Here is a 13,963-nt window from a genome sequence, read left to right on the forward strand (position 1 = left end):
CGCCCATAGCTGTGCCTCAGCCTTGATGTCGCCGAACAGAGAAGTCACCGAAGGTTGCGCATTGTCGAAGACCGCAGCGTTCCGGTGTTTCCATATCCACCATGCAGTAAGCATGATTATCGATGAAATGCCCTTGCGCAGCTGGCATGGGGCGGTCCGCACCACCAGCGACCACCATTCCGCGAAGTCACCCTCAACCGTGGGAGGTCCCGAGGTGGATCGTATCCACGAGAGGACCTCAAACCAGACCGTCCTGGAGAAAGAGCACCCAGTGAGTAAGTGCGTCATGGTCTCCCCAGACTGATCGCAAAGCGGACACCTAGGCGCGTGTGGTAGACCTCGCCGTGCTAGCCTCTCACCCGTCCAACACCTATCAAGGCATGCCAGCCAAATAAAGAACTTCACCCTCGGCGGCGCCCGGGACTTCCAATTCAGTCTCCAAGATCCTGAGATGATAGCCCCCTGGAAGAGTGTGTCATAGCATGATCGAGCCGTGTATTGGGCATCCGTCGTCCAGCGCCAAATCAGCTTGTCCTGGTCCGTTGACAGCGGTATGTCTCTGAGCCTGCCCCACATCTGCACGTACTGCCAAAGTGCAAGGGCGCTCGGCGCGCCGACTATGTTAGGGATCCAAGCGCGTCCAACCAGAGCTTCGCGTACCGTACGCGCCTTTCTGCGGCGTTTAGGTACCAGCGCGTACACCTCAGGCGCCATCTCCTTGATGGACATGCCATCCAGCCACCTATCTTCTCAGAAGAGGGCAGACTCTCCATTACCGACCACCATCGAAGTGTAGGCCGCAAAGACATCCCGTTCCACCTTAGAAAATTGCAAATCGAGCCCGCGCCAAGGTCGCATGGGATCAGTATGCATCCTCCAAATCCAGCGCACCTTCAGGCTGATTGCAATGCGCGCAAGGTCGGGGATCCCCAGGCCCCCAAGCCGCAGCGGCCGACACACCCTGGACCAGTTGACATGGCAGTGTCCACCGTTGGCATCTGCCCTGCCTGCCCACAGGAGCCCACGCAAGACCTTATTGACTTGCTTCAGCGTCTTCTTATCGAGGCTTAGTACCATCAGCTGGTGCAACGGAATCGCTGCGAGCACCGCTCGGATCAGCGCCAATCGCCCCGCCCTCGGCATCATGGATGCCCGCCAGGTGGGGAGTTTGTCAGCTATCTTGTCCACCAGAGGCTGGAAGGACGCAGCCGACAGCCTCCTGATGGAAAGCGGGATGCCAAGGTACTTCACTGGGAACGGCGCTAGCTGGCACTCCATGAGCCCCGCAGCGCCGTTAGCCTCCTCATCCGAGCACGCGATGGGAGAGACCGAGCATTTGGCAAAGTTGGTGTGCAGCCCCGATGCCTGCCCAAAGAGTCCCACAATGCCGCGGACAGCACGCAGCTCTGTCTCATCCGGATGGCAGAAGATCACCACATCATCTGCATAGAGGGACACCGATGTCACCAAGTCCCGGCGCGCCAAGCGTCTCAGGATACCCAACTCAGTGGCCTTGGCCGCAGTGCTGTTAAGCGAGTTCATCATCAAGACGAACAACGATGGCGACAAGGGGTCCCCCTGTCTCGTGCCCCTCCGATGCCGATGGGGGCTCGGTCGCCGTCGAGCAACACCCTGGTACTCGCCGTGGATAGCAGGATGGACACCAGCTCGCGGAACCTCGGCCCAAACCCAACCTTGCAGAGGAACTCCATGAGGAACCCCCAAGATACAGAGTCGAAAGCGCGCGCTATGTCCAGCTTGAGCATCACCCGCGGCTCCTTCTCCCGGTGGAGGAATCTAGCAGTCTGCTGGACCAACATAAAGTTGTCGTGGATGCAACGCCTGCGAATGAAAGCGCATTGGTTGCGATCCACCAGCGCCTCCATCCGGGGGGCCAACAGAGTAGCCAGAGTCTTAGCCACCAGCTTGGCGAAGACGTGTATAAGACTAATCGGCCGGTAGTCACCCAGCGCCGCCGCATCCGGGCGCTTAGGCAGCATGATCATCAGCGCCTGATTCAGACCTTGGAACCTCATGCGCAAGCTTGGTCTGATCACGGGAGATGAGGCGCCGTCGGTGGCGGCCCTGGAAGCTTACCACAAGATGTATGAGCTACCCCTAACGGATGATATGATCGAGGCAATCGCGGAGTTCTATGGATGGTCTCTACCTCGTCTTCCGGAAGAACAGGAAGTGCACCTTGCCAGTTGCCATTGCTAAAAAATGATTCCACGTCCGGGGGCGCAGTCCACGCCGAGGGAGAAGGTTCTCAGCTGGATCATCTTCCCCGGGAGGATATATCCAGCATGCAGCTTCCTCATGAGCGGCCTGCATCTGATCTGGACTAGACGTAGTAGCCGCAATGAGGAAACTATATATTTTTTTCTGATGAGGACGGTGCAGTAGCTGCATAGCTGAAGAGCTAGGTGTCAGGTATTGACGTAGATAATCCTAGTGGTTTATATAGTGGCCAAATTGAAACCTTTCAAGCGGCAAATAATATTCCCCATATTATCGATCTTATACAAGTGGATTGCTATTATCTAAAATTCTACACAAAGGAATAAAAAGCTTTTTGCACCATCAAATGAGTGCTCATGATGAATTTTCATTTTTCAAGAATGACAGCAGCGTCTGACTCATCTCAAGGTGAAAAATGTTTACCTTCTGTGCACACTGAACATTTGTGATAGTACAAGAATTGCTTCACATATGACAGTTAATGAACTAAATTGCTAGAACGATCAACTAATTGATGCCTTGATAAACTTCGATTTTTTTTTTGATGCCTTGATCGTGCCATATATTTGGGCCTCAATTTCTCGTCTTTATTCAATCCAATCTTATACACCAATGCTCAAACTGTCTAAAGCTTAATAGGACATGGCGACCTTCAGCTCAAATTCCTCTCCGACGACGAGAGACAGCCCGCCGACGTGGGCGGCGCCGAGCCCTCCTCTGCTCCTGTAACTGGTGCTGACTGCCCTATTGAACTGCACCGCCGCGCCGTTGACATAGACGGCGAAGTTTCTGGCCGGCTCTGTTGACTGGAGCCCCATGATCACCACCTTGCTGATCACCAGGGTCCGGCTCGGCGCGTACGAGTTGTGCACCACCTGCGACCTCAACCTGATCTTGCCGTCGCTCCACGTCGCGCAGCTGAACTTCACCAGGCTGAACTCGCTTCTCGCCCCGCCCATCTCCGGCGACTCGCCGTCGTCCAGGAACAGGTCCCCGGCGGCCGTGCCGTCCTCCGCGAGCGCGACCAGGAGGTGGAACGGCGTCCGGCGAGCCTGGGCCGTCGTCATCGCGCTCTGCTGCAGCGGGAGGATGCTGCCGCCGGCAACGTGCACGTACGGCGAGTCCGGCAGCGCAGGGAGCGTCACGCGCTCGCCGGAGCGCGTGTCGACGGCGAGCGAGTGGTTGTAGAGGCAGAACCACCGGCCGGCGGGGAAGTATGCGTCGACGGTGGTGGCGCCCTGCTCGAGCACCGGCGACACGAGCACGCCGCGGCCGAGCAGGAACTGCCTGTCCACGCCGTACGTGGCGACATCCTCCGGGTAGGAGAAGAAGAGCGGCCGCGCGATGGGCGCCCCCGTGGTGTGCGCCTCGTGCATGAGCGTGTACATGTACGGGAGCAGCCGGTACCGGAGGCCGAGCGACTTCCTCGCTGACGCCGCCACCGACGCCCACAGGTACGGCTCTCGCCGGACGGTGCCGATCGCCGAGTGGTCCCTGGCGAACGGGTAGAAGGCGCCGAGCTGGATCCACCGCCCGCAGAGCTCCTCGGTGGTTTCGCCACCGAATCCACAGATGTCGGCGCCGATCATGGGCACGCCGAAGAGGCCGAAGCTGAGCATGGTGTTGATGGAGTATCGAAGGTCGTCCCACGAGGCGTTGTTGTCCCCCGTCCAGTGCGCGGTGTACCGGCCGGAGCCGACGAAGGTCGACCTGCTGAGCACGAATGGGCGGCGGCCGGTGTCCCTGAGCAGCGCGTGGTTGGTGGCGCGGGACTCGAGCAGGCCGAAGAGGTTGTGCGCGTCGTACTCGGAGACTCCGCCGTAGTGCATGGCGGATGCCGGCGTCGTCTTGTTGTTGATGGGGCGGTGGTTGCCGCTGTTGTTGATCCGGTAGGGCGGGTCGTCGAGCGCGTTGAGCGGGACCGGATCGTAGAAGTTGGAGATCTCGTTCATGTCGATCCACAGCCCGTCGACGGGGATGGTGCGCCGGAAGATGGAGATCTCGTTGGCCCAGAACTCGGCGGCGCGCGGGTTCATGAAGTCCGGGAAGTAAACGTCGCCCGGCCACACGTTGCCGAGGAAGTTTGTGCCGTTCCGCTTCAGGAAGATGTCCTGCTGCATCCCGCGGATGAATGTCCCGTAGGTCGGGTCGATGCTGATCCCTGTACAATTCTCAAATCGATCAGCCACCATTCTTCGTACTGTACATTTGCTTGCCGTTGTGTGTACCTACCTGGGTCTAGGATGAGGACGTATTTCTGGCCGTCCTGGTGGAGGCGGTCGACGAACGGGCGGAGCTCGGCGTAGCTGAAGTTGGCCGGGTTGAGGGTGAAGTCCTGGAACTTGTTCATGTAGTCGATGTCCGTCCACATGACCTCCAGCGGGATCTTGGCCTTGGCGTAGCCGGCCACCACGCCCTTGAGGTCATCCACGTTGAGGTACCCGTACCTGCACTGGTGGAACCCTGCAGCGCCACGCCATGCCACGCACGTTCAAGAAACAGAGTGGAGCAAGAAGAAGAATGCAATGTCAGTTGTCAGGTTCGTACCAAATGACCAGTACGGCATGGGGGCAGGGCGGCCGACGAGCTGGGTGTACTGGTCGACGACGGCGAGCGGGGACGGGCCGGCGAAGAAGTAGAAGTCGAGGACGCCGCCGATGACCTTGTAGGTGACGCTGGAGCCGCCGTAGAGGACGTCCATCCCATTGCTGTTGAGGAGGAGCACCCCGTGCGCGGCGCCCGGGGGCCGCACGTCCATGTAGAAGGGGTGCGAGCCGTAGAGGTTGAGGTCGACGTTGGCAGCGGCGATGTCGGCGGTCCAGAGCGTGAAGGTGTCGTTGTGCCGCAGCCGGAAGCTGCGCTTCGTCTGCTCGCCGAGACCGTACAGCGACGCCCGGCCCGCGGGCAGCGCCGAGGTGAGCTCGAGGTACCGGTCCTTGAAGACGAGGCTCGGGGAGGTGTCGAAGAGCACGTCGCCGGTGGAGCGGCGGGACACGGTGAAGCGGAACGGCGACGCGTGGATGGTGAGGACGAGGTCGGAGCCCGCGGTGGACAGGACGCGGGTGCGCGGCGGCGAGGCGGAGCTGTCCTGTCGCGGCGCGTCGAGGTGGACGCCCTCCGGCGCGGGGCGCGGGATGATGTCCTGGGGCACCTCCCATCGCGGGTGGTCGGCGTCGGTGATGCGGACGCGCAGCCGGGTGTCCGTCTCGAGGCTGCCAACGGCATTGCAAACAACAGAAACGGTAAGTTCAGTAATAGGAAGGAAGATTACGAATTCTTCAACGAAGTGGTCGCATGGCCTAATGGATAAGGCGCTCGCCTCCGGAGCGGGAGATTCTGGGTTCGAGTCCCAGTGTGATCGTTTGATCCTCAGACACTTCAGTCTTTTTTGGCTGTCCGTTAAGTTATCATTTTGCCCTGTACTCTAACAGTCTTTTCTACCACTTACTGTCTGGTGGGTAATCCTAATCATTTCTTAAATCAGCTCTGATCTTACATAGAAATGAAGAAAAATCACAAACCATCGGGATCTTTTCCTGAACTAATTCCAGACCCTCCTAAAAACTCTAGCTCTGCACTCCCTACATTACTCTTAAACGCTACACCGAATGATCATAACTGATCAGTGACCAGGAAGCTAAAGCTGATCATACCCCCTAATCAACGGTGCGATCATATCATATTTCATACTACTACTTGCCTTGCAGCGAGGGAGAGCCTCTGCACGTCTGGCCCGAGCTCTGCGAGCGCCGGCGCATCACCGGCGAGCTCCAGCCGCGCCGACAGCGCGCTCTCCGACCCGGCCACCGACACGACGTCGTACCCGCAGCAGCCATCGCCCCGCGCCACGGCGAGGAGGATGAGCAAGAGCAGACAGCTAGCGGGCGCAGAGCGCGGCGTCGCCATCAGAGAACGCAGGCGAAGCGAAGACGACACCGGTGTGTGCAAGAGGCCGGCAGCAGGCCAGCTGAATAATCAATACGAGACGGGATACGCGCCAGTATAAATAACCAGTGGCGATCGATCGATCAATCAATCGTACAGGGATCGATAGCGACTTTGTCGGTGTGGAGTGCGGACTCACTCTCGAAATCGTTCCGGCCAGCTGGGGAAAAATATTGCACGTTTCTTCAGATCATACAGCACCGCGGTACGGATCATCAGTTTTTCAACACTTTCTTTTTAATAGAATCTTGCAGAGGATGCACCTATTTCCCAATAAAACATTTTTTTTAAATTTAGCTCGTAGGTGAAGACGCACCTATTGCCCAAAAAACATTTTCAAAAATGTTTTAAAATTCTGGAGAAAATATCGGGTCTAAATCCAGACATTCTATGTTCGCATATACATTTTACGGAGAAAATGCAATTTTTATAGGCGGTGTAAAAAATATAATTGTCATTGCTGCACAATAGCTATTTGCGAGAGGTTCCGCCAGCAAACTCCACTGCGAAATTCATGCCTGAAGATTGCTGGATCGTGTGGGATTTGGTCGTGCGCACCTGTTTTTTTCTGACGGTTTGGTTTCAGAGGCAGCGTTTTGAAGCACTGCTGGCTATTAATATCAAGGGGCACTTTCTCGTTTCCTGATGCTGGTGGAGAATGTAATGGAAGCCGAGATCTAAAGGCTAGTAATGGTGGTTCGAGCTGGTTGGCGATGAGGAATTGGCTTGGTGATTCATGGATTGAAGCAACAACACAATAGAAGTTCATAGTCTTCTCTTTCGGGGTGAAAATCGAAGGTATATCATTAATTGGTTGTGCCTATCAATGTTCTTCTTGAGGGCATTGTTTTGAGAGCGAGAACTTTCTTCAGGGTGAAAACCTAAGATCTATGATCGGGCGACGATGTCGCTTGTGCACTATTATCTTCTTGGAGGCGCTGCTTTTGGAGAAGTTGATTTCTAGTGCTATCTTGGTGGTGTTAGTACCGCTGTCTCAAGGAATAGATCATTGTAGCGAAATCTTTCTTTTTTGAAATTATTCTTTTTTTTTGGCTTTGTTCGTCCATAATGCCACTAGGGCAATGGCGTTGTTCAAGAAGCTGGGTGTAATTGATATCTTCGCGATATTAACATATGTTTTTTGTCGAAAAAACTATTCACGAGATTTTTTTTGTTCTTTTGACACATTCCACACTAAATATCTTTTTCCATAAAACTTTATATGGTAACATAGAATGAACACACAAGATTTTCTCTGAAATATTTTGATTTTTAAAATGCATTTGAAATAAACGGAAATTATAAGTGCGTCTAGTAGATCTATAAGCCAAAACACCATGTCCATTATTACAACCAATGTTCTAATAACATCTTATCTTATATTCCGGGACGGTGGGAGTACTATAAAAGTGGCTACAGGTGTATACGAAGTACTCCATTACTGCAACCGTTTACTACAATCTAGTAATTCAGGAATATAACAGAGAAAACTGAATGTGACAAGGTCCTGACAGAAAACGCCGGCAGATCCCTGACACCAATAATCTTGGATCCACTTTTAAAATGAACTGAAGTATATCAGTTTCTATAAATAGATCCTGACAAGATATTCAATTGCAAGGTGGCCACACCTGCTTATCCCGTATCATGTCAGGAGACAGAAGATCAAGATAACAATTACTAATCTGTCTTCCCCTTTACTGGAGTAGTATTTTTATGCAAGTTGTGGGACTGGTCTCACGGGGGCTAACACTGACGTGATTTACTTGAACTAGCGCCGAAAATTCATTCTCCAATACAATGGTAGATATACTAACCGGTATAAACGTGATAAGAGCATCTCCAGTCGCGTCCCCCAAAGCGTCCCCCAAAGGGATTTGGGGCGCGCCGGAGAGAAAAAGTGTTCCAGCCGCGTCCTCCAAAGCCCATTTTTGTCCGGCGCGCCCCGATACGGTGTCCGGCGCTCCGAGCCCGTCCCCGTCCCACAGGGGACGCACCGTGGACACCGGACATAACGAAAAGCGAGGCGAACCGACGCGGGCCCGACCCGTCAGCGACACAGGGAAAATTCGTCTCACACTCCCGCCAAATCCCGCCGCTCCCGCCAAATCGCGCCTATACCGCCGCGCATTTCAGGCCTCCCAAAACATATCCCGCCGCCGATTCATTTCTCCTATCCCGTCGATTTCTTTCTCCCTCCCGCCGTCCACCCGCCGTCCACCCGCCGCCGCTACCCTCTCCACATGGCGCCGCCGACAGCCCCCAAAAAGATGGCGAAGAAAGCGGCCAAGAAGCCGCCGGGCAATGGGACGAAAGGGGCGACAGAGCAGACGCACCATGCACAGCAACAGGCAGATCACGACGAGGTCATCGTGCTCGACGGGCCTGCGTCGACTCAGGATACGACGTCGTCGCCCAACCCCTTCCCCTTCTTCTAATTTGCATGCACCACCGGTCTGTAATATGATCGCGCGCCCAGTACTTTGATCGATCGCCGCTACTCTGATCGCGACGAATCGGCGGGAACGATCTCTTTTGAATGCATCTATTTGAATTTCTGATTGGGGGCGGCGTTTGGGGGACGCGGCTGGGAAGCGACATCCCCCAAACGCGGCACGAACAAAACACGTCCCCCAAACGCTCGATCCGGCGTGATGCTCTAAGCATACCAATGCCATTGAATTGGCCTAGTCAAAAAAATGAAAAGGAAATAGTACAAAATTTCGCTACTCTCCCAGTTTCAAAATGTTAGGCGCACTTTATTTTGCATGGTCTTTGGTGTACCACTTTGATCCTTATATATACAGTTATATGGATTGGAAATGCACAAATGATACTATTTTTGTATTTGTTTTGTAATATTTTTTAGTATCATATATATGTGTACTGATTTTGTAGATATACGATAGAGGGATGAAAGAGGAACTACATTTTTTTTTTTCAAAATGGAGAAACGAGGGGGCTACACTGATATCAACGACTAAGTCTACCACCTGAAATCATACATGTAAAACTAGATCCTTAGGGGAAAAAACTTAATGAAAGTTGTCCAAAGTCCAGAAAAAAAACAAGACCCTGCGCTGGCTCCACCCGCTCCGACGGTGCAATAGGCAACTAGTTCTAGCTTGGCGCAATATGCAACCTAATACGCGAAATAATACTCAATGAGGGTTCTTTTGGGTGAGAACCAGACATGTTCTTTAAGTTTTCTCGAATGATTTAATGATTATGATTTTAGGAAGTGACAACCCTCCAAATCAGCTAGGGTGGCGCTAAAGTCAAGCTAAATGATAGTATAGAGTGCAATTGTACATGGGTTTTATTTAGACGCATTATGCTCAAACCGCCATAGCTCGCTACTTAAAACACTGATTGTTTCATCTATCATACCGTTTCTATTTGTTATACTGTTTTACTCAATTGGTGAAGCCATACTACAGTTCAAGAAGTCACACCCCTGCATATGTCGTTGGTGTAAATGCAATAAATATTGAAAATTCCAAATGTTTTCTGACTAACCCACATAAAAGAAAAATAATATTGTACCGAAAAGGAAGGGTGTGTAGGGAAACTTTTCTGAAATTTCAACTTTAGACTTGGCATGAGTTTGAACGAAATCGGTTAATGCGAGCACACATTGTTTCATTTGAACTAAACGTGTTTATGTGTGCACACCAAATAGATACAACAAAGAGACGTGTTATAAATAACCAAAGACATAACACATGATTTTCAGATAACAAAATAGCACAACCCTCCAGCACTTCTCACATCACATCACATCACATGACTCCATTCACAATTACCACTAGGTTTAGTCAAAATCAAGGTTTGTAAAGTTTGACCAAGAATAGAAGAAGAAAAATCAACATTCATAATATTAAATGGACATAATTTAAAAGTATATTTTATAATTAGTATTAGTACAGTAAATAGATTTTACACTATAGATGGTGTTGTATTTTTTCTAAATATTTGAAAACTTTGTAAAATTTAACTTTAACTAGACCTAAAAGTGTGTGGTAATTGTAATCGGAGAAAACCCCCTTCCCTCGAAAAGAGAAAAATGCTTTGGTGGGGTTTTTTCTCCACCATCGAGCCAAGCGAAAGAATTCTATTAATTAAACATTATGAAACTACGTACTGGCCAAAGGAATCTTAAAAATAGTGGTGAAGGACAAGGCGATTTGGCAGGAACAGCATGGAACTATACGGACCAAATCGTGGATTTGTGCATGTGACCACCTTATCTTCTGCACCTTTGTTGGCTTTCTTTTGGTTTGGTCGGCTTCGGCGAGGGTTCTGCGTTATACACGCGCAAAATCATGGGCTAAAAGTTATCAATAATATGTGTGTGTACGTGATGTATCTTCTACTGAAGTGCAGCTGTCGTGCCGTGACCGCTCCCTGATGCCGATCGACCGACTGATGGCGATGTGTGCGGTTCGAGAGCAGTGCACAAATCTTTGGAGGATTTTCTTGATAGTTCCAGTAGCTAGTACCAGTACAGTAGTACTAGCCGTAGTCTGGACCAGAGAGCATCAGATTTCCTAGTGTAGTGGCCGGTATACACGGCGTCAAAATCAGATTTCTGACTTTTGGGCGAGACTTTTGTGAACTCGTCCGAAAGGTTATATATTGTCACTGTTGCATCGTGAGAATTCCGACACGCGCGTGTACCCGGTGCAGAAAAGTTCATCCTAGGTAGATTCCGAACCACACCACACGATAACTACGTGACCGTTGATTCCGTCTTAAGCCAAGTTCAGTCCAGAAAAAAGTGACTCAATTTTTGTTTTTGTTTTGCGGGTGACTCAAATTTTGTTTAGATACGCCGTGTGGAATCTAGATTCATCCGTATGTAGAGAAAGTTGGGTCACTTGCTTTCGAATGGATGGAGTAATAACTAATAAGGACCGTCATAACGAGCGGAAGTGCCTATAGAATCAATGCGCTAACCGACTAATCGAAAAGTCCGAACCGATAGAACTGGGCTAGTCAATATATTATTTCAGCACCTCTGTTATGTCTAGGTTGTTTTAGTCTTTTAACGTGGGTTTGATTTAGGCTGTAGATTTTTTAGTAGTATGTGGACCTATTTTTATCTTGAGACATTTAGCTCCGTTAGCATATATAGTTGATGCGCTAACTAACTATTCCAAAGACCAAACCCATGAAACTGTGCTGCAGGTTCTTTTCTGTGGTGGACGTTGCAACTTGCCATGCGGCAGTTATCTTTATCCAAATTGGCCACCATCATACACTTATCCAACAACGGGCGATGCATTGGCTCCACATGATTAAAATTCTCAAAACTCAATAGTATAATATTTTTCAAAAATAAATGTCGACAATTCCGTCAAAAAAAAAATGTCGACAAACGGTAACTCTGTCTGGAAAATGCGAAAGTTGTCAAAACCGAACACGAACCTGGCGTACACGTCGAGCTTCTCGACGTCGCCGGTGGACACGCCGGCGCCGGCCGCTGCTACATCGGCGCGGAGCCGCCTTCCTCCCCGGTCCACGTTTATGGCCGCGACACGGTACCCGCCGCCGGCGAGCTGCTGGTCCTCGGACTGGGAGCAGGAGCGGGACGCAAGGCAGAGGAAGAGGCAGAAACAGAGGAGCAGCTTCGGCCGTGTCCCCATCGGATCGGACGGGTGCTAGGTAGTCCACCTGCGCTGCTGTATGCCTGTATCTGACTGCACTTGGTGGAGGGAGGTGGCTCCGTTCTTATAGAACCCTCCGCCGTCCAAACGGACCAATGGTTTGGCACTTTGGCTATCTTCTTCCCCGCCCCGTGGTGCACGTTTTGGTCAATCGAGTGAAACGATCGATCCGTGTGGCCAACGTCGATCATGGCGGAGACGCGAGAGCTGGTGCACGTACGCATGGGTGAATGGTGCGACTTTTCGTCTTCCAGAGCCCTCCATCATCGGCGGCTGCATCGGGACTGCTCCTGATAAGATTCTTCGTTCTTTCTCAACTTCAGCTTCAGACCAGACACTGATCAACATGGCGGCTAATGGTCTACGGCCTAGCCTCTTGGCAAAAACCTCTTCGTGCGAGTTCGTTGATCTCTATCTATAAGCCTGCTCGTATTTCGACTGTATACGGCACCATGGAATTTTGTTTTGAAATGCAGACACAGGAGCCAGGAGCCAGAAATTTGGCTCGATGTGCCTTTGTGGCCAGCTTTCCTCCGGCTAGGGTAGTTGTGATTCCTGAGAATAATTTGGTGACGACGAGCTATGTACTCGGACTCTTAAGCCACCGTGTGTGCTGCAACAATGTAAAGAGATCATGTAACATGCTAGCACATGATTTAGCACAAATGGTGATGAGATCTGCGATATTTAGCATGGGCACTTGCCCCACCCGACATTGCTAGACTTATCGTCCAGAAATGCTATCTATTATTCTTCAGAAATTATATTCCTGTAAGGGTGCCCGCGGTAGCAATTTTTGATGTGGGCTCTAGCAATTTATATATTTTTATCTTTTCGTGAAAATACACTAGTGTTAGTGCTAGATCGGGCGGCTGCCATACCCGTTGCCTCGTCGTTTTTAATTCCTAATGGTCACGCCATATGCGTGTCCTTATATTATTTAATATGAAGAATGCACTTTAGATTCCAGGTGTAGATGCTCCCTTTATTCAAAAAACAAATTTCAAAATTTCATAAAATTCGGGAACAAAATTATGCTCATATATCTCCACATTCTACATGCTCACTTGCAGTTTCATAACAAATTGACATTTTTCGTGGCCTGTGCAAAAAAGACAAACAAATGCCTCTCAATATTCCTTATTTTAGCACCAAATTTTGTCTTTTTTGCACAAGACAAATAATAATTCGGTTTTTCATGAAACTACTTTGTGAACATGTAAGATATAGAGATGTATGCTCAACATTTTCTTTTGAAATGTTTTGACATTATTTAATATGCTTAAAATGCATTTTAAATATAGGAAGCATATGCACCCAGGAGCAAAAACACCATGTTCGGCTCTCTTTACCCTAAAAGAAAGTTTTGGTCCACATCATCAGGGGCGGACCCGGGTTATGGTTGCAAGGGTTACATGACACGCGGTAAAAATTAAAACCTCTGATACATTCCATCCATTTATAGTATGTGACACCCTCAACTTTAGGCGAAGAATGTGTGTGGCTAAGAGAGCGACATTGGGCCATTTTTGTTCTAGGTCCACCCCTGCACATCGTCATCTTGCACGAGGATGTCTGGATTGGTCAAATGGACCTAGTGCATATTTGGTTGCTGCGGTGACCTAGCATACCGCTGCATTTTGTAGTATACAAGTCGTTGATATGATATTTATGAAGGGACTTCTTCACAAATATCACACCTCTCAGAGTGGTACAACAGAAACATTGCAGGTCATAACACTCCAGATTATATTACAAGCATGGGTCTTAACAAGTTGGTATTCTCACATGTCCGATGAGAACACCCTACGATATTACTTAAGTAACATTACAACTCAAACTTAATAGACATGACGAGCTCAGCAACTTATTTAGGTAAGTCACTACGCTGCTCGGCTCCGAGATGTCTAGGGTAAGACTCTACTCCTCCGCCTCTGTGTCATCAACTTCGTAGACTATCTCATAGTCCATGACTTCAACTCCTCCCGAAAGGTCTGGCTCTTCATAGACCACATCGTAGTCGCCTTCTGGTGCTCCGGTGTCGGCCTCATCTTCATGCTCATAGTCTAGCAAGGGTGTCGAAAGAAAGTGAGTACAGAGGTACTCAG

At 50.4% G+C, this 13,963-nt stretch overlaps 1 protein-coding gene and 1 non-coding gene across 3 annotated transcripts; one reads left to right on the forward strand and one right to left on the reverse strand.

Moving 5' to 3' along the window:
• Positions 1-2,588: 2,588 nt before the first annotated feature.
• On the reverse strand, positions 2,589-11,849 carry LOC127312099 (probable alpha-glucosidase Os06g0675700). Of its 2 annotated transcripts, none has more exons than XM_051342559.2 (4): positions 11,617-11,849; positions 4,789-5,453; positions 4,474-4,704; positions 2,589-4,402 (listed from the first exon to the last, which is right to left on the reverse strand). In XM_051342559.2, exons 1-4 carry the CDS (start codon positions 11,832-11,834, stop codon positions 2,874-2,876), a joined length of 2,643 nt encoding a protein of 880 aa, XP_051198519.1. In that variant the 5' UTR covers positions 11,835-11,849; the 3' UTR covers positions 2,589-2,873. The 2 variants fall into 2 exon arrangements, with proteins under 2 accessions (XP_051198519.1, XP_051198520.1); XM_051342560.2 differs by lacking the exon at positions 11,617-11,849 and adding an exon at positions 5,942-6,222.
• On the forward strand, positions 5,530-5,602 carry TRNAR-CCG (transfer RNA arginine (anticodon CCG)). The gene has a single exon. It is a non-coding gene; the product is annotated as a tRNA-Arg (tRNA).
• Positions 11,850-13,963: the final 2,114 nt, after the last annotated feature.

The sequence above is a fragment of the Lolium perenne genome, chromosome 7, assembly GCF_019359855.2.
Source record: "Lolium perenne isolate Kyuss_39 chromosome 7, Kyuss_2.0, whole genome shotgun sequence".
Taxonomy (NCBI): Eukaryota; Viridiplantae; Streptophyta; class Magnoliopsida; order Poales; family Poaceae; genus Lolium; species Lolium perenne.